The sequence below is a fragment of the Leucoraja erinacea genome, chromosome 1, assembly GCF_028641065.1.
Source record: "Leucoraja erinacea ecotype New England chromosome 1, Leri_hhj_1, whole genome shotgun sequence".
Classification (NCBI taxonomy): Eukaryota; Metazoa; Chordata; class Chondrichthyes; order Rajiformes; family Rajidae; genus Leucoraja; species Leucoraja erinaceus.
Genome location: NC_073377.1, coordinates 96,163,752 through 96,182,748, shown reverse-complemented (window position 1 = coordinate 96,182,748; position 18,997 = coordinate 96,163,752). Strand labels below are relative to the sequence as shown.

Sequence of the window (18,997 nt, the reverse complement as noted above, 5' to 3'; positions counted from 1 at the left end):
GTGGATCTGACACTACCTCCACTTGCCACTCCATGGAATGCACCAGATCAGGAAACTTAGCTCGACATCCATGCATTTTCTGTATCCAACATGCACTATCCCTCCACTTGCCTCTAAGCCTGTAAGGCAATTTTAGGATAGTCTTCATATTGGCAGTAACATTCATTTCCTCCATATAGGTGAGATGTTCCATAGTATTGCAACAACCTTTAAGAAACAGCAAAAACACATGCAATGCCTTCACATCCTCAGGCTTGATCACTGACCAAGCAAAGATCTTGCTCATGCATGCATTGGCAATCTTATGTTCATTACCAAAAAATTCTTTGGGCACAGTTTTTGCCTTTTGATAGCCCTCGGCTGGAGGCAAATGTCGGCAACTGTGGACTAGCTCCTTAGGATACCCTCTTGTGTATTGTTCTAGAAAATGCAAGCAATCACTCTTATCAGTAGCTTTCCTTTGCACTTCTTTCTCAAATGCCGTAATGAAAACTTCATACTGCAAAGGGCCACCATCATAAACAGGAATGTCTCTTGGAGATAAGGTAGCAGAGAGACTTTGTTGAGCCAGAAGAGTAGTAATCTCATTCTGCTTTTCCATTAATTTCCAGATTTCACATTGGTTTCCATCATTCCGTACAGGGGGAGTAGTGCTCTCATGCCTCTGCACACACTTAATCATATGAGTGTGTCCATTTTGCCTCTGAAAAGAGTGTTGAGTTAGTCGTGTCGTAAGATGAATCCGAGCAGGTGTTTCATGAGTTGTTTGTTTTGGTCTAACAACCTGTTGCTGAGAGGAAGCCTCGATTCCCATCAATACATTCTGTCTTTGTTTCACTTGATCAGACCAGTATTCATCTGCCTGTAGAATTAATTTAGCTGTTGCTTCCCTTTGAGCAGCTCCTTTTCTCACATAAGAGCTCCTCCCGTGAGATACTCAAGAGCTGCTTTTTGACCCCTTGTCATCAAGTACACTAAACCTTACATCAGTTGTCACCAGCTCCGTCTCTAGTTCCAACTGTTCCAACTCTTTTTTTAAATATTTCTCTTGTGCCTCAAGCTCAAGCTTGGCATAGGTTGCTGCCAGCACGCTCTCTTTTCCATTGCTCCTTTTTTGCTTCAAGCTTGTGCTATTTTCTCATAGCAGCAGCTCGTTTCAAGAGAGCAGCCCTATCTGCCTGAGCTTCAATACGAGCAGAGACTGTTGAAGATGCACATAATGAAGAATTTAGGCAATAGATAATAGGTGCAGGAGTAGGCCATGTGGCCCATCAAGCCAGCACTGCCATTCAATGTGATCATGGCTGATCATCCCCAATCAGTACTCCGTTCCTTCCTTCTCTCCATATCCCCTGAATCTGCTATCTTCAAGAGCCCTATCTAGCTCTCTCTTGAAAGTTTCCAGAGAACCAGCCTCTACTGCCCTCTGAAGCAGAGAATTCCACAGACTCACAACTCTCTGTGTTAAAAAATGTTTCCTCATCTCCGTTCTAAACGGCTTACCTTCTTAAACTGTGGCACCTGGTTCTGGACTCCCCCAACATCAGGAACATGTTTCCTGCCCCTAGTGTGTCCAAACCCTTAACAATCTTATATGTTTCAATAGGATATCCTCTCATCCTTCTAAATTCCAGAGCATACAAGCTCAGCCGCTCAGCATATTCTCTCAGCATATGACTGTCCCGCCATCCCGGGAATTAACCGTGAACCTACGCTGCACTCCCTCAATAGCAAAAATGTCCTTTCTCAAATTTGGAGACCAAAACTGCACACAATACTCCAGGTGAGGTCTCACTAGGGCCATGTACAACTGCAGAAGGACCTCTTTGCTCCTATACTTAACTCCACTTGTTATGAAGGCCAACATGCCATTCACTTTCTTCACTGCTTGCTGTACCTGCATGCTTACTTTCATTGACTGATGAACAACGGCCCCCAGATCCCGTTGTACTTCCACTTTTCCCAACTTGACACCATTTAGATAATAATCTTTCTTCCTGTTTTTGCTACCAAAGTGGATAATCTCTCATTTATCCACTTTAAATTGTATCTGCCATGCATCTGCCCACTCTTCCAACCTGTCCAAGTCACCCTGCATTCTCATAGCATCCTCCTTACAGTTCACACTGCCACCTAGCTTTGTGTCATCTGCAAATTCGCTAATGTTACTTGTAATCCCTTCATCTAAATCATTAATATATATATTGTAAATAGCTGCGGTCCCAGCACCGAGCCTTGCGGCACCCCACTAGTCACTGCCTGCCATTCTGAAAGGGACCCGTTAATCCCTACTCTTTGTTTCCTGTCTGCCAACCAATTTTCTATCCATGTCAGCACTCTACCCCCAATACCATGTGCCCTAATTTTGCCCACTAATCTCCTATGTGGGACCTTATCAAATGCTTTCTGAAAGTTTACCTTTACCTCATCTTTTCTCCCCGTATTGCCTTTTTAGTTATCTTTTGTTGCTCTTTAAATGTTACCCAATCCTCTGGCTTCCCGTTCTGAGGCTTGATCTTTTTGAGACATTTGAAACACTGACTTCAGGTCCAATTTCTTCTGTGGCTACGACACTTTGTTGTATGGCACTTCCAACTATAGAATGTGTAGTTTGTTGTCCAATTTCAGATAACCACCTATCTACATCTTGTATAAAACCATTAAAAGATTCCATTCTTTTTTGAAACCACTGTTCTTGCCTTTCAAGCTCCTTTTCAGGCATTGGTATTTCCAGCAATGACGTGTTATTTTCTGTCTTCATAGCAGAGCTCAGTTAATTGAAACAGGTTAGATTGTACTTCATTCGCCTTTTCATCTGATTTTATGAACTTCTTGAGCTGTTCAATTAACTTGTCAGCTTGTTTGCATACCGTGTTACTTGACTTCTGACATCTTTGCACGAACAATACCTGGCCTTTGTCGGTGAGTTTAATGGTTCTTCTTTCTTTTCCAGAATCCTGTTCCACTTCGCCCTCTTGTGGCTGAGCTATAGACATACAGGCTCACTATCCCTTTAAGACGTGTTGACGTAATGCTGTATTGTTCCAGACTGGAATTCAAAACAACCGAGCGGGAATTCAAAACAGCAGATAGCGTTGACATTCTCAAGGTCACTCCTCAAATCTCCATAATAACAGCCGTTTTCCAATACAGCTTAATGCAGCCGTTCAATAAAGCGTAATGCTGTACTACTCACTAATTCCCTGCACGTAGGCTTCCGAAGTTTGCAATCGTCGTTCTTCAGATAGCGCAGGAGTCGACCGTGTCAAGTTGATGGCATCAGGCAGATCCTTTGTTCCAGGTTTCCAAGCTCCAGTTTCACTCATAAAGACAAGTTCTTACTTAAATGTAATGACAATTTCAAACTTTTCCAATGTCCAACTTTTCTCCATGGGTAGGTGGGAGTGATCGTATGCAGTCAAGCAAAAACGGATCTCCCAGTTCTTTATTGAAGTAGCTGTACAGGTAAAAAAGTGAACATACGCGATCGCCTTTATTCTTATAACTTTCCATTCTTACTATCTGGTAAGAACTGTATTCTGTCCAAATCCTGTGGCTGGTCTGATCTGGCCACTCACTCCCATGGTATGATATATGTAACGTTCATCTACTGTACATATCTAAAGCCCACCCCCAAGCGTTCAAAATAATACCGCTAGAAATATCTAGACAAAATAATAATATGCTAACAGTAACTAGCCTTAGCATGAATGGCTCCTGCAATGTGTTCACCTATGGTGGAGATTGTTTGTTGAGGAATCTGCCTAGATCAAATGGCTATAGCGTTTAAATTATGAAAAATGATTGTGCTCTGCTAGCAGATAGTTGCAAACATGGTTCAGAAAAGCATGGTTCCGTATTGAAATGGATCTGGACTAGATCTTTAGAAGCAGGGTCAGGGTCAAAGCAGGCTGGTAATTGAGTTGTATCCAGTCCTGTTAACTCCGCCAGCTCAGAGTAAAGGCCCACAAATTTTGCAGCTTGATTTTCTCTTAATTAATATATTCCAAAAAGAAAAGCCGATAGAGATGAGTGGTCTCTGATGCCTACCCTATCATATCCTTGAAAGATATACTCTCCGGGTGAAGTTCATGCTCGTCCTTTGCCACAAATCTGCTGTTAAAAACCATTTAGGAAATCAGTGTGGGAGATATAAAAAGTTATCCTTGTGTACATACATACATACATTTGATTTATGTTTTAGCTTTAGTATTGTGCAGTGGGGTTCTGGCTGGATTACACCACAAAGGATGGATGAAGAGGTTAGAGCAGAACAGGAAGAAACTATTTCTTGACAGTCAGGAAAAATATATACCTCTTCAGTGGCTGGTGTACTACAAAATTAGATTGTTTACTATCCCAAACAATGGTGAATGGTGAACAAGTGATCAAATAAAATATAAAAGCTTTTTCCAATGCCAAAACTCCATTAAAAATATTTCAAATTATATTTTGATGGAAAATACCTTGCATTCAGTTATTCAGATTTAAGATTATGATGATATTAAAACAATCAATTGAGCTAATTAATAAGAATCATAAAAATTGGTACAAAAATGCTGGAAATTCTTGTAAATCAAACAAAGAGAAAGAGTTCTCCCTTTCCCACAGATGTTGCTTTTTGTATTTGTTTCTTTTGGGCTAATTACTTGTGCTTGGATTACGCAGCAGTGAAGAAACGGTGCAAAGAAACCCGTACAAATGGATTCTAACCAAAGGGGTACAAAAAGAAGACAAGAAAGTCAAACTAATAAGGGACATGCCTTCACAGCAAGATAAAGAAATAGAACAAGTTACAAAGGCATTTTGTGACTGGGTTGCTTCTCTGGTATGTAGAATAAATAAATGAGCAAGTTAGCTAATAGAGTTTAAAAAATAATTGTTGATCATGCTGTTGTTGCTCATGGATTAGATGAGCTCTACAAAAATCCAACGGCTCCAAAGGCCATTTTAGTGAAGTGCAGGTTGCTGGAACATGTTTATGCATTTGTTGATGCTTTTCTTTTCATTTGAGCTATTTGTTATACCTAGAAAACAGTTTATTTAAAGGACAATTACAACATAAGAGTGAGTTCTAAAAAGCTGTAAAAAGTAACAAGAACCAAATTGCACAGTATATTTTGTATTTTGTTCGTGGAATGTGAATTTTGCTGACAATGCTGTCATTTTATTGGCCATCCCAAATTATTCCTGAACTGAGAATGCAGTTAAGAGTCCATCACATGTGCCATGAATTTTTCATTGCCATTATTGCAGCAATGTCTGAGAAACTAGCATTCACCTGCAATCGTGGTTTTTAAAGTAAAGAATTAGATAACCAGCAATATAATTGTTTACAGTTCCCTAGAGGTGTTTACTGTCTATTTCACTGAACTTGTCTGTCAAACGCTTCAACCTTTATTCAAAAGGACAGCTTTTCTGAATCACCTTGCTTGGCAAAATATTTTGTAAGGCGTTTGTGAACTTTGGAAGTTTGTGGACCTGTGTAGAGCAAAGATTGAATACTCTTCAGGCAGGCAGTGCACGCATGTGATAACAACTATAGTTTCATAGAACTGAGTAAAAGCTGGTCACTCCAAAGTTTGTGAAAAATATTAAATTACTAAGCCATGCATTTCAAACTATAAACTAGTAATTAAGTGTAAATGAGGAATATAAATATAGCAAAATGAAATAATTAGCTTTTGAACTGATTTCCCTTGGACTCCACTGTGGAACATTGATGGAAACCATGTTGTAACATGTTTTGGAACAGAAGTTCTTGTCAACAAACCACCATCTTCAATGTCTGGAGGATGAAAAACCTAAAGGAAATTAATCCTCTTAATCTTGCACTTCTGAGTGCATCACTTCTGGATGAACTGAATGCTCTGCCCAGTAGTTCCTCAATAATAAAGGTTCTGCGGCTCATATTAAAACAGTGATTGCAGTTCAAAGACACATTGTTGGACATGAATAGCTCTCAAGCTTCCCGTGGCTGTGAGAACTGCCCAATTAATGCCCTTTTTGTCTGATCCTCCGGCAGCCTGAATTGGTCCAAACTGTAAAAATGCTGGCCATTCAGTAAGCCCAACAGTAAAGGGCCTGTCCCACGAGCATGCGTACGGCGTTGAGGCGGCTGCGGGCTTTAGGTCGCGCTTGCCGCATGGAGTCGCATGCTCGTGGGATAGGCCCTTTATGCTTAAACTTTGGAATTCTGGAATTTCTTCTTTATGGTTTTATTGTTTACTATTATTGGACGCTTGGGTCATCTCTTTATTAAAAGCAATATAACAAGAAATGAACAAAATTCAGGTTTGTGGCTGGCAAAGTGGTGAGCTGTTGGAGCGATGTGGAACGCAGAATTGATTTTCGTCAGGCTGTTGAGTTGATGACAATCATTATCATTATAAACTTAACAAGTATGGGATTTGTTTCCCTGCCAGCGGAGAACATCCATCTAAACTAGACTGGATTAGAAGCTGTGGAAGATAGTTCATTTACCACCCGCATTGTCTCAAGAATGTACCACAATAGACAATAGACAATAGGTGCAGGAGTAGGCCATTCGGCCCTTCGAGCCAGCACCCCCATTCAATGAGATCATGGCTGAACATCCCCAATCAGTACCCCGTTCCTGCCTTCTTCCCATATCCCCTGGCTCCGCTATTTTTAAGAGCCCTATCTAGCCCTATCTTGAAAGCATCCAGAGAACCTGCCTCCACTGCCCTCTGAGGCAGAGTATTCCACAGACTCACCACTCTCTGTGAGAAAAATTGTTTCCTCGTCTCCATTCTAAATGGCTTACTCTTAAACTGTGGCCCCTGGTTCTGGACCCAACATCAGGAACATATTTCCTGCCTCTAGCGTGTCCAAACCCTTAACAATCTTATATGTTTTAATGAGATACCCTCTCATCCTTCTAAACTCCAGAGTGTACAAGCCCAGCTGCTCCATTCTCTCAGCATATGACAGTCCCACCATCCCAATATCCTTTGACCATTAATTCTATGTTAGTGGATCTTGGGAAAGACAAGGGTTTCATTCAAAGATAGATACAGAGTGCTGGAGTAACTCAGTGGGTTAAGCAGCATCGCTGGAGAAAAAGGATGGGTGAGGTTTTGGGTCGGAACCCTTCTTCAGAAACGTCACCCATCCTTTTTCTCCAGCGATGCTGCCTGACCAGCACTTTGTGTCTATCTTTGCTCTGAAGCAGCATCTGCAGTTCCTTCCTACACACGGTTCATTCAAGGATCATTTTGCTCTATGTAACACTTCAGCACACCATGCAATGCATTTACTTAACTAGTCTGGTGCTCCTTTGTTCCCACCTCCAACTCAATTGGTTGTAAATTACTTTGTTGGTAGTTCAACAAAGACAGAACCGTATCCTGGCCATTCCCTGTTCTCCCCTCTCTCATCGGGCAAACGTCAAGAGTCAAGAGTGTTTTATTATAATTTGTCCCAGATAGAACACTGAAATTCTTACAGAAATAAGAAAACGCACACTCCAGATTCAGGACAGTTTCTTCCCAGCTGTTATCAGGCAACTGAACCATCCTACTAATAGCTAGAGAGTAGTCCTGAGCTACTATCTACCTCATTGGAGATCCTCGGACTAACTTGGATCGGACTTTACTGGCTTTATATTGTGCTAAACACTATCGGCCCTACACGATGTGCTATGTCGACACCAAAACAAGAACCCTGATGCGGCTATGGCGGTGGCTGGAGATTTCAATAAATCAAATCTCAAAAAGGTCATGCCTAACTTCTGCCAACACATCACGTGTACCACCAGGGGGGAAAGAACTTTGGACCACAGCTATACGCCGTTCAGGAAAGGCTACAAGGCCGTTTCACTGCCTCCTTTTGGAAAATCTGACCACGCTGACATTTTCCTGCTGCCGGAGTATAAACAATGGATAGTACAGGAAGCGGCAGTGACGAGGGATGTAAAGCGGTGGTCCGACCAGTCAGATTCCAAGCAAGTTACAGTGATGTCAGTGAGTTCACGGAAGCGGTCACGGACTTCATTGCAACAATAGCCGATAACATCGTCCCCACGGTAAGGGTTAGCATCTTTCCTAATCAAAAACCCTGGGTGGACAGATCCATTCTCGTGGCCTTGAATGTTCGCACCACTGCTTACAACTCCGGCCTGGCATCCGACAATATGGATGACTACAAGGCCGAGTCCTACCGACTGCAAAGGGCGGTGAAGGACGGAAAAAGGAGGTACAGGGACAGGATGGAGTCGCAGATGGAGCAGCAGGACACCAGACGCCTTTGGCAGGGGCTACGACTATAACTAACTACCGGAGCAGCCCCCCCTCAACCGGAAGTGCCGGCACAACCCTAGCTGATGACCTGATCTCTTTCTACGCACGATTCGAGATGGGCTACATCACCCCTAGCTCACCGGCTAACAACAACACCACAAGCGCGCTAGCTAGCGAGGCTGGAGGGAGGTCCACCGCTGGGAATGTACACACATTCTTGTTGTCCAAGCACAACATGAGGAGGTCTCTGACACGTGTGAAAACGAGATAAGCTGTAGGCCCAGATGGCATATCTGCGCGAGTATTTAAGTCTTGTGCTACTCAGCTAGCTTCAGTGCTCACCACAAGATTCAACCTCTCCCTAGCCAAGTCCGTGGTCCATGCCTGCTTCAAAAGATCCATCATTGTATCATTGTACCTGTACCAAAGAATGCCTCTCCAGACTGCATGAATGATGACCGTCCAGTAGCCCTCACCTCGGTAGTCATGAAATGCTTCGAGAGGCTGGTCAAGAACCACATCTGCGCCTTCCTCCCTTGCAACATGGACCTGCTACAGTTCGCATACCGTCCAAACAGATCCATGGACGATGCGGTCTCCCAGGTTCTGCACACCGCTCTCTCTCACCTTGACAGCCAGAAGGGGGGGGGGGGGGGGGCTATGTGAAGATGCTGTTCATAGACTTCAGTTCAGCCTTCAACACGATAGTACCCACCAGACTGGCTGAGAAGCTGCTGGAACTGGGGCTCAACACTTCCTGTGTGCCTGGATCCTGGACTTTCTCACCGCCAGGCCCCAGGTAGTCAAGATGGTAGGAAATACATCGAACACCCTCACCCTGTACACAGGTCCCCCCAGGGTTGCATCTTCAACCCCTTACTGCACTCCATGTACAGGTTCAGGTTCAGCTCCAACTCCATCATCAAGTTTGCAGATGACACTGTGGTGGTGGGCCTGATCTCCAATAACGATGAGAAGGCCTACCGGGAGGAGGTGGCTGATCTGGCACTGGTGTCAGGACAACAGCCTCCTCTTGAATGTCATAAAAACTAAGGAGCTGATTGTGGACTTTAGGGCAAAACATCCGAGGATGTATATGTCACTGGAGATAAATGGGGCTACTGTGGACAGGGTGAGCTGCTTTAAATACCTGGGAGTCCACATCACAGAGGATCTGACATGGGCATCACACGCTGCCACACTGGTGAGTAAGGCAAGGCAGTGCCTTTACCACCTCAGGCAGCTGAGGAAATTCAGTCCCTCTGAGGATCCTTCAGTGCTTCGACTCAGGGGCTGTAGAAAGCATCTTGTCCGGCAACATCACAATCTGGTTTTGGAACTGCTCTGCCCAGGACAAGAAGGCACTGCAGAGAGTAGTGCGTTCGGCCGAACGCACTATGGGAACTATACTCGCCCCCCTGCAGGACCTATACCCCAGGAGGTGCAGATCCAGAGCCAGCAACATTATGGGGGACCCCTACCACCCCAGCAACGGATTGTTCCAGCTGCTACGGTCAGGCAAATGCCTCCGCTGTCATGCTGTGAAAACAGAGAGGATGAGACGGAGTTTCTTGCCACAGGCCATTAGGACTGTAAACTCTTATCTCACCAGGGACTAATTTACTGTACCAATTTACTGTTGTGTTTTTTTTTAATTGCTGTTTTTTTTTCTAATATGTAAATACTGATTCTGTTCTATTCTGTTCTGTAATTTTTTGCACAATCCGCAGGCATTGCCACTTTCATTTCATTGCACATCTTGTATGTGTATGTGACAAATAAACTTGATTTGTCTTGACTTGACTTGACTATTCATGTTATTCCCTTGATCATGTACCTGTACACTGTGGATGGCTCAATTGTAATCATGTATTGTCTTTCCACCGGCTAGTTAGCACGCAACAAAAGCTTTTCACTGTACCTTGGTGCACGTGATAATAAACTAAACTAAACTAAAGGATATATGCAATGATTAAAAACTTGTCTTATTTTATCATTCTTTTGTACTATGAAGGGTGGCGAAGACAACAACATAGAAGAAGCAACAGTCATGAGTCTGTTTGCCAGCAACTATGAGTCCCATTCGGCACTTGCAATACCAATCCAGGTCTTGGCGCTGGTCGATATACCTCCAGAGTTGAGGAAAACTGTTGGAACACCTCCTCCACCACCTTTAATTAAAATCAGGAAAACTATTGGCAAGGTAAGCATGCTTATTTGCGATTAATATAAATGCAAATTTATATTAATTTCGTGAAATTTTTCACCAATTTATTCTATAAGTGAGATTGAAATCCATGTAGAATATTTTGGGAGAAAATTTCCCTAGTGTTCTCCTGATATACCATAGCTTCCATTGCTAATTTTGGATTTCCACTATTCTTATAAGTAACGCAGCAGGTAATATGAGTGACAGCATACAAAAAATAATTTCTTTAACCAGAACTTATGCAGAAGTAATTGACATTATGTTTGCAGGTCAACTATTCTGAATTCCACATAAAGTTGTGCGTGCTTGATGAAAAGCCACCAGATGGCGTACCCCGACACCCTTCTCATCATGGCTAGGGACTTCAATAAAGGGCCTGTCACACTTACGTGTCCTTGGCATGCAAATTACGCGACCTCGTGGGGCCGCGATGGTCCGCGAAGGTCGCGCGCGCTTTCACGCGTATGCACAGCCGTCTGGAGTGCGCGACGTCATTCTAAGATGGACACAAAGCAGGAGTAACTCAGTGGGACCGGCAGCATCTCTGGAGAGAAGGAATGGTGACGTTTCGTGTCTTGACTCTTCTTCAGTCTGAAAAGTAGAGTCTTGACCCGAAACGTCACCCATTCCTTCTCTCCAGAGATGCTGCCGGTCCCACTGAGTTACTCCTGCGTTTTGTGTCCATCTTCAATTTTCTTGGCCCTGCTCTGGGAGTAGAAGTGGGGGCGGATCCGGACCGCAACGGCCGTGAGCCCCAGGCCGAGTTCGGTGATCGTTTGCCTGCTTCTGCTGCTGTTTGAGGTGAGATGTTGCGTCACGCCAGGGTCTTGGGCCTGTCCCACTTTGGCCGTCATTTCCGCGACATGGAACTAGGCTCCCGATATCTTTCCAGTTCTCCGTCCAACCAGCAGACTTCAGTCGGTTAGAATTGATCGTATTATTTTCTCGATCTTGCCTAGGTTACGTTGCTGGTGATTAGGATCTCTTCACACTGATGGAGTCATTAAGAGAGCATGTCAGCATATTTATTTTCTTTGGATATCTGTGATTATTTGGCATGTCTACGAGGATTCTCTTGATCTTCTACAGATGCACTTTAGAGAGTATTTTGACACAATACATCTCGGCCTGGTATGGCACTGCTTTGTTCTTGACCACTTACACCTACAGAGTGTGCTGAGCACAGCTCAGTCCATCACAGACTTGTTACTTCCTTCCAATCCATAGTCATGCTGTATTCCACCTGAAAGACTGGAAGTGTTATCAAGGTTGCCAGCCATTCTAGCTATTCTGTTAGAAGATACAGGAATTTGAAAGCTCGGACATTCAGCTTTTTCCCCCCAATGCTGTCAGAATCATGAACCATCACCTCTCCACAGCCCCTTGCCAGAAGCACTGTCAGATACTCTTTCTTGTAACTCCGTTATTGTACTTCAATAGTCATATTGTTGTATCTATGATTATGTATGGATACTGTAAGCTTTGTGGAAACAAGGAATTTAATTGCAACCTGGTGCACATGATAATAAACTAATCTGAATCTGATCTCTTGTCCACACAAACATATCCAATTGAGATTATTTTGTCAACACAAACACCTTGTAATACCATAATTTATTAATGTTAATAGAATTGCCTACATTTTTCTGAAGTTTGCAGCTTGCTCTTTATTCCCATCTCAGTAAAAAAGATGTTCCAAACATAATTTTTGCTTTTTGCCCCACTTTGTACCTTTAGCAAAAAAACAATATTCCAAATGTGATGAGACCAAAAGTGGACTCAAAATTCTGTATGAGATCTACAAGATTGTTTATATGGTCAAAATTGTTCCATTTTGTGAAAAGTTTTTGCATAGCTCTGAAAATTAAATAAAAAAATGAACTATAAAAACATTTTCCAATTTAAAGCTATCTTAATATTTAAAAGAATTCCATCATTATCTTTGTGATTTTACAGGAATTCATCCACCAAGCTGGGTTTAAATTTAAATATGGAGCATGGTATTTGGACCCAAAGATATGGGCAAAACGAAGAGCTGATGAACCTCTGGTGGATCCTAATTCTGTGGCCAGCACAGATAAGTTATTATCTGAAGCAGAAAAGGAAAAGGTAACAATTTACCCTACTAATTTTTGCAATTTGATGGCTGGTTTGTTTATTTAATATGTGTATTGCAAAACTGAGATACTGTAATAATTTCGTTTTCTGTTTTAAGGCAGAACATTTTGATATAAATAAATATAATGTATCCACCAGGTGGCATTGGTTTAGCAATCCTGCTCTTCTCCAATTAATAGCCCGAGACCAGGAATTCTTTGTGTTCATGGGATGTATGCTCAATGCATGAATTTAATCTAAATGTGAATGGGTCTTTTGAACATGAGTTGTGAACTTCTAGACATATGTTCTGAATTGTCCATGTGTGAAGCATCAGAGCCTGGACTATCAGAACCATTGTTGTTTCAGTAGTGGATGTGTTGAGGCATCAGGCATTTTTCAAAGATAGAAATGAGGAGTGATAATGGTAATGCGGGTGTGTGTTCTGGATCAAACATAATGCAACATTTGGATGAAGTTTGGTTCATTTTCAAAGTTTTCTCAAGCCGAGGATTGGACTCTGTCTCGTAGATGGTTTGCGGTGTGTACTGAGTTCATGTCTCCCTAATATTTTGTTTATATTAAATTTCAACCAGCAGTTTTACTGGATATCAAATAAACAGGTAATAATCCATTACTCAGATAGATCTTAAAACTGAGTATGCTAATGCAAAACTACTGCAAATAATCGCATGATTTACTGTGGTTGGTATGGTTTTGTGTATGGAATGTAAAATGAGAAGGATTTATATTTGTATATCATTGAAAATGTTAATGTTAGTCCCTATATCTAATTAGAGCACCAGTCTTTTGATAAGGAGCATTTCAAATGCTGGGCACCATGTTAACAGTACTTTATGTAGTTAGGTTAATCATACATCACAGTTGGATAATGGTGGTACTTAAAGATTGTGACAAGGATCTGGGTTTGAACTGGGTTAGGAATTGGGAAAGGAATTCATGATCTATTCTCCACTGTAACATTGTTTTCTTTTCATTGAAGAAAAAAGAGTTGAGAAGGCTTCATGCAATATTATCTTTCAAGAAATTCATTGAAACCAAGGGACTTCGAAAACCAGAGGTAAAGAGAAATCAAACTAAGTACCTGATTCTGAAGAAGTTACTAAACAGAATAAGATTGTAAATTCAGATACATTTGGTGATTTATGAAACTGAGTCACTATCAAATCCCAGCCTTGATATTGCATAAAATAAGACTGATTATTAGTTATTTGCTTTCCAAGATCCACTTCAATGCTTACGTTGATTGCAGAGATGCCGATTCATTTATTTTCTTGTCTTAAGTGTATGTCTTTCTAAAACGTGTTTTATTGCTGTGCTGCTTAATGTGACTATATTGTGATAGAAATTTAGTTAGTTTCTGATAGATTATCATAAATTTGTGTAGTCATTTTATTATCAGTATAAAACATCAAGGATTTGGGTTTGCAGCATTTGCTAAGTTTTATTCTGGTGACATTTTGTGAAGGTTATCAAAGTTGGCTAAAGTATATTTTGTCAGTATTATTAACTCCCATGAAGAGGAAACCCAAAAATGTCAACACACGCATAGCAGCTGTGCCTGTACTGTACCAGTACAGTAGTTATTATCTATAGTTCATTGCAGCATTATTATAGCCTCGGTCAACAATATTACCAAATAAGAGAGTGTGTGTGAAATATAGAGAAGGTCAATGAATGAGGAAAAGATTTGGCACTGATGACCTACGCCAACAAATAGACACAATGTTGTTGGATTGCAATTTACATGCCATAGAGTCATACAGCATGGAAACAGGCCCTTCGGCCCAACTTGCCCACGCCAAACAAAATGTCCTGTGAACACTCGTTCCACCTGTCTCCATTTGGCCCCTATCCTATCTGTGCACCTCTCCAAATGTTTTTTAAATGTTGTGATAGTACCTGCCTCAACTACTGTACCTCATCTTGTAGTTCATTCCATATACCTACCACCTTTTGTGTAAAAATAAAAGTTGTCCACTGAACCCTATTACATTTTTCCCCCCTCACCTTAAACCTATGTTCTCTGGTTCTTGATTCCCCTACTCAGAGTAAAAGATTCTGCGCATTTACCCTATCTTATACACCTCTACAAGATCACCCCTCATCCTCCTGCGCTCAAAGGAATAAGGTCCCCAGCCTGCTCAACCTCTCCCTGTACCTCATGCCCTTAAGTCTTCAGGCCCACATACGTTCTTAAAAGTTACGTATTAGTATGAACGCAACAAAAAATGTTTTTTAAGTAAATTGAGACAATTGGTAGACACAGTGGGTGGCATTTAAAAGATCTGACATTATTGTTGTGACATGGTAACTATTTGGAAGTAAAAACATAATTAACGGTATTAGCCTTGACTGGAGGACCATGTAGGACCAGACAAGATAACCAGATTGAAAAAATACATTGTCTATGGGATTTGGTACACTGTTAAAATTTGTGCAGTAAAATAATCCCGATAATTAATTTATTATTGATTTAAATATTTCAGTTTATGAAGAAACTATTTGACACAGTTGACAATCATGGAACGTTCATTCCCTGGGCCTGACTGAAAGCTGGAAACCCAGGAGCAAGGATTCTATTCTTTACTGTACATGGGGTCATTGTTAATTAAAATGTGATTTCATTATTTTAACTTGACACACTCCCTGTAATATTATGATTTCATTTTAAACTTACCCACTAGTTTATACTCATGGAACATTTAAATTGAAATAAAGAAAATTACTTCACTTCAAGAATTGCCAAGTACTAACATCAGTTAAGTTTATAGAATGGACCTAAGTGAAGGTAATAAATGTGAATTTTCAAATCTGTTGCTCCAATTGTTGTGGTGTCTTATTTTACAAATACTAGATATTATCAGGAACACAATGATCAGGTTGCACCGTTGGCCCAACTGCAGCTCACAAAGAATGCCCGGGAGTTGCAGTGCATGCGACAGTGGTCCCCAGATTCTAGTAGCTGTCTGTCCCAGTGCTGTACATGCTGGAGGCCAACTACAATCTCACTTCACTCTTACACTCATTCCTGAGTGGAGGGATCTTCCCTGACCGACTGAGCCAAGAGGATGCCTACACTTCATATCTGGCCTTCACTTCATACAACTCAACTAATTTCAATGGGATTGCCCACCACTATGAGAAAAGTATGTTCAGCTGTTTTTGTTCATTTTCCTTTATATCTCATTTAAAAATAATTAAGTTCAAGTTCAAGTTACATTTATTGTCACATGCACCAGTTGGTACAGTGAGATTTGAGTTACTGTACAGCCATACGAATAAAAAAGAACACAATACACGATAGAGTTGAACATAAATATCCCCACACAGTGGAATCAACGTTTCCCACTGTGAGGGAAGGCAATAAAGTTCAATCATCTTCCTCATTGATCACCCGTGGTCGGGGCCTTTGTGCCCTCTGCAGTCGCTGCTACGGCAGCCCGATGTTCAGGCCCTCTCGCCAGGATGATTGGAATTCCGACGTCGGAATGGAAGAACACTCTCAGCGGCTTGGAGTTTCCGAATTGGCTGCTTCCTACCGGAGACCTCGGCTCCCACAGGGCAAGCTGGGCGGAGCTCCAATACTGGCAATCCCCGGCAAGGGGGTTCCAGGACTCCGCGATGTTAGAGTCAGCGCCGCCCGCGTCTAGAAGCTCCGCAAACCACAGCTTCACGATGTTAAAGCAGCAGGCCCAACACTCCGGAGCCTCCCTGGTAGGTCATCGGCCACTCCGCAATGGTAATTCAGTGCTGTACTGCTGCTGAAGCTCTGGCCAGTCTCCGGCAGGAAAGGCCGCACCAATCCAGTTGGTAGGCTGCGAGGGGGGAATGAAGATTCAACTCGGAGAAAAGACGCATCCTCGACCAGGAAGTGACTAGGAAACAGTTTCCCTCCTCCCCCCTCCCCCCTCCCCACCCTCTGTTGAATTGATCAGGTTCACACAAAGTGATTAGAATCCAAACTCTTTTATTAGCAACTCTACTTTAGTGAACACATGGCATACGTATTTCACCTCACTTACTCTGAATTTGCACTTTTGAGGGTTTAACTTGAGATTGATTGCATTAGCGCAGTCCAGGACCATTTTCAAATGTGCGTTGTGTTCTTGAATAGTTCGTCCAGCAACGAGGGTATCGTCAACCATAATGGAGCACTGGCAACCCATAAACAATCGTTCCATAGCCCGTTGAAATACTTCACTAGCAGAGCTTATGCCAAACGGCATACGAAGAAATTTGTACCGCCCGAATGGTGTGCTGAGGTAGTTAACTTGGAGGAGTTGGGTTCCAGAGGAATCTGCCAGAATGAACTTTTGGCATCTAGTATTGTGAATACAGTCGCTTCGGCCAGCTGCGCAGCAGTCTCTTCCACTGTACGCATGGGAGGCGTGGGTTCGCATCCCACTTCTGCCACTGTTGAATTGATCAGGCTCACATAAAATGATTAGAAGTATTTTATTAGCAACTCTACAGTGGTTACTTCATCTCAGCATGCGCTACTAGACTAAAAGAGAGAGAGAAAGAGCTTTCTAATAAGCCTGTGGGCAGAGCCACAGTGTATGAGTCATGGTATGAGTGACACTAATCTACACCCGCCACATAAGAAATACTAAGAAACCTCCAAAAACACTTTCTGACAGAGTAAACATAACAAAAAGGGTGAAAGGATGGACAAACTACGTCGTTTCCTGAAAATGGTGACACAGGTGGATAGATTGATGAAGAAGAGTATGGCATGTTTGCCTTTATCTTATGAGATATTGAGTACAGGAGTTAGTACATCACACTGCAGTTGTACAGGGAGTTGGTTAGACCAGAAACTTGGAGAATTATGCGCAGTTCTCATCGCCATGTTATGGGAAGGATGTGATTAAGCTAGAGAGGGTGTAGAGAAGATTCACAGGAATGGTGCTTGGACTGGAGAGCTTGAATTGTAAGGAGAGGTTGGATAATTTGTTCACCTGGAACAAAGGAAGCTAAGGGGTGACTTTGTAAACGTTAAAACAATTATGAGGCACAGTCAAAGCAGTGAATTTTCCAGGGTTGGGGAATCTAAAAGACAGATTTAAGGTAAGAGGGGAAAGATTTAAATGGGATCTGAGGAGTAACTTTTGCGCACAGGGTAGGTATAAGGGACACGCAGCCAAAATAAGTTAATGAGGCAGGTAAAATTGCAATGTTTATAAGTGAGTCTGAAGAAGTTAATGAGTCTGAAGAAGGGTCTTGTACTGAAACGTCACTTATTCCTTAGCTCCATAGATGCTGCCTCACCCGCTGAGTTTCTCCAGCATTTTGGTCTACCTTCGATTTTTCCAGCATCTGCAGTTCTTTTTTAAACAATGTTTATAAGACAATAAGACAGGAATGTGGAATGGAAAGATTTAGTGTGATATGGGACCAAACGCAGGAAAGTGGGATTAGCATAATTAGGCACCTTGGTAGACATGGATGAGTTGGCTGAAGGGCCTGTTTATCCACTACATAATGGATAAAAAATCGACGAAAAATCAATATTTTACGTGCATTACTCCCAGCTACATTACTGACTATCCTTAATCAATTTTGAGCAGTAATCCACTGGGATTAAGAACTCTTCTAATGTTTGCCTGCAGAGTGAAGCTGATCCAATGAAAGTGTTTAATACATTCTTGTTTAACCAAGGTGCCACTTATTAGAAATGTGCACCAAGCAATAGATGTTATCGGGACAGATATTTATTCAGTGAAGTGGTCAATTCAGTGTAGAATTGACCACTTAGAATTGACCTATTAACAGTCATAGCAGATGTGAAAATATTTTATGTGTCATCTGGGTTCTCATGACTGATTATTGTGTATAATCTAAGCAGAAGGGCTAGATTGTAGTATGGAGAGTATACTGGACTCGCTGGATGTCCCTATCCAGCTATCTAGCAAGTTAAACAATTAATCCAATAAAGACCCGTAGACACGAGATGTCGTTGATTCTTTACTGTATTCAACTGTAAAACTGTAACATACAAGCAGAAAGAGAAACCGCATATTTAGTAACGTTATACACTTGGTATAGAAACATAAACTATGATGCCACCACTAAATACAATGCTGTTATGTAAGAAACCAGCCAGGGCACATGAAACATTCTTAACTGTTAATAATAGCAATCCTGCACAATAACGTAACTAAAGCTGCTGTTACACAAACATGATTACTCACAGACAATGCATCTAACAAACTGGTGCAGTGGGATGGCAGCAAATTACACACTAGAATTACAGTCTGCACCATGCGGTACTGTCCCTGAGCTGGGCTTCCTGGTTTATGACAACTTCCTGCCTAACAGGAAAGGTAACCCAAAGCTGTAGGAACCTGAACATCCAGCAGGTGGCATTAATACCTGTAAACAGAAAGTGGTCCAGCACAGAGAG

General features: G+C 42.0%; 1 protein-coding gene across 3 annotated transcripts in view; it reads left to right on the top strand.

Moving 5' to 3' along the window:
• Positions 1-15,424, top strand: part of zgc:158260 (uncharacterized protein LOC571389 homolog) — a 30,191-nt gene extending 14,767 nt beyond the window's left edge. Inside the window, exons 4-8 of one of the 3 annotated variants that reach the window (XM_055639769.1) lie at positions 4,669-4,828; positions 10,276-10,464; positions 12,427-12,579; positions 13,571-13,648; positions 15,078-15,423. In XM_055639769.1, the coding sequence (XP_055495744.1) occupies positions 4,669-4,828; positions 10,276-10,464; positions 12,427-12,579; positions 13,571-13,648; positions 15,078-15,137 (640 nt within the window). In that variant the 3' untranslated portion in view covers positions 15,138-15,423. Of the gene's footprint in view, positions 1-4,668; positions 4,829-10,275; positions 10,465-12,426; positions 12,580-13,570; positions 13,649-15,077 lie in introns of all 3 variants that reach the window. The other 2 variants (XM_055639763.1, XM_055639777.1) reach the window with 2 other exon arrangements.
• The last annotated feature ends 3,573 nt before the right edge of the window (positions 15,425-18,997 follow it).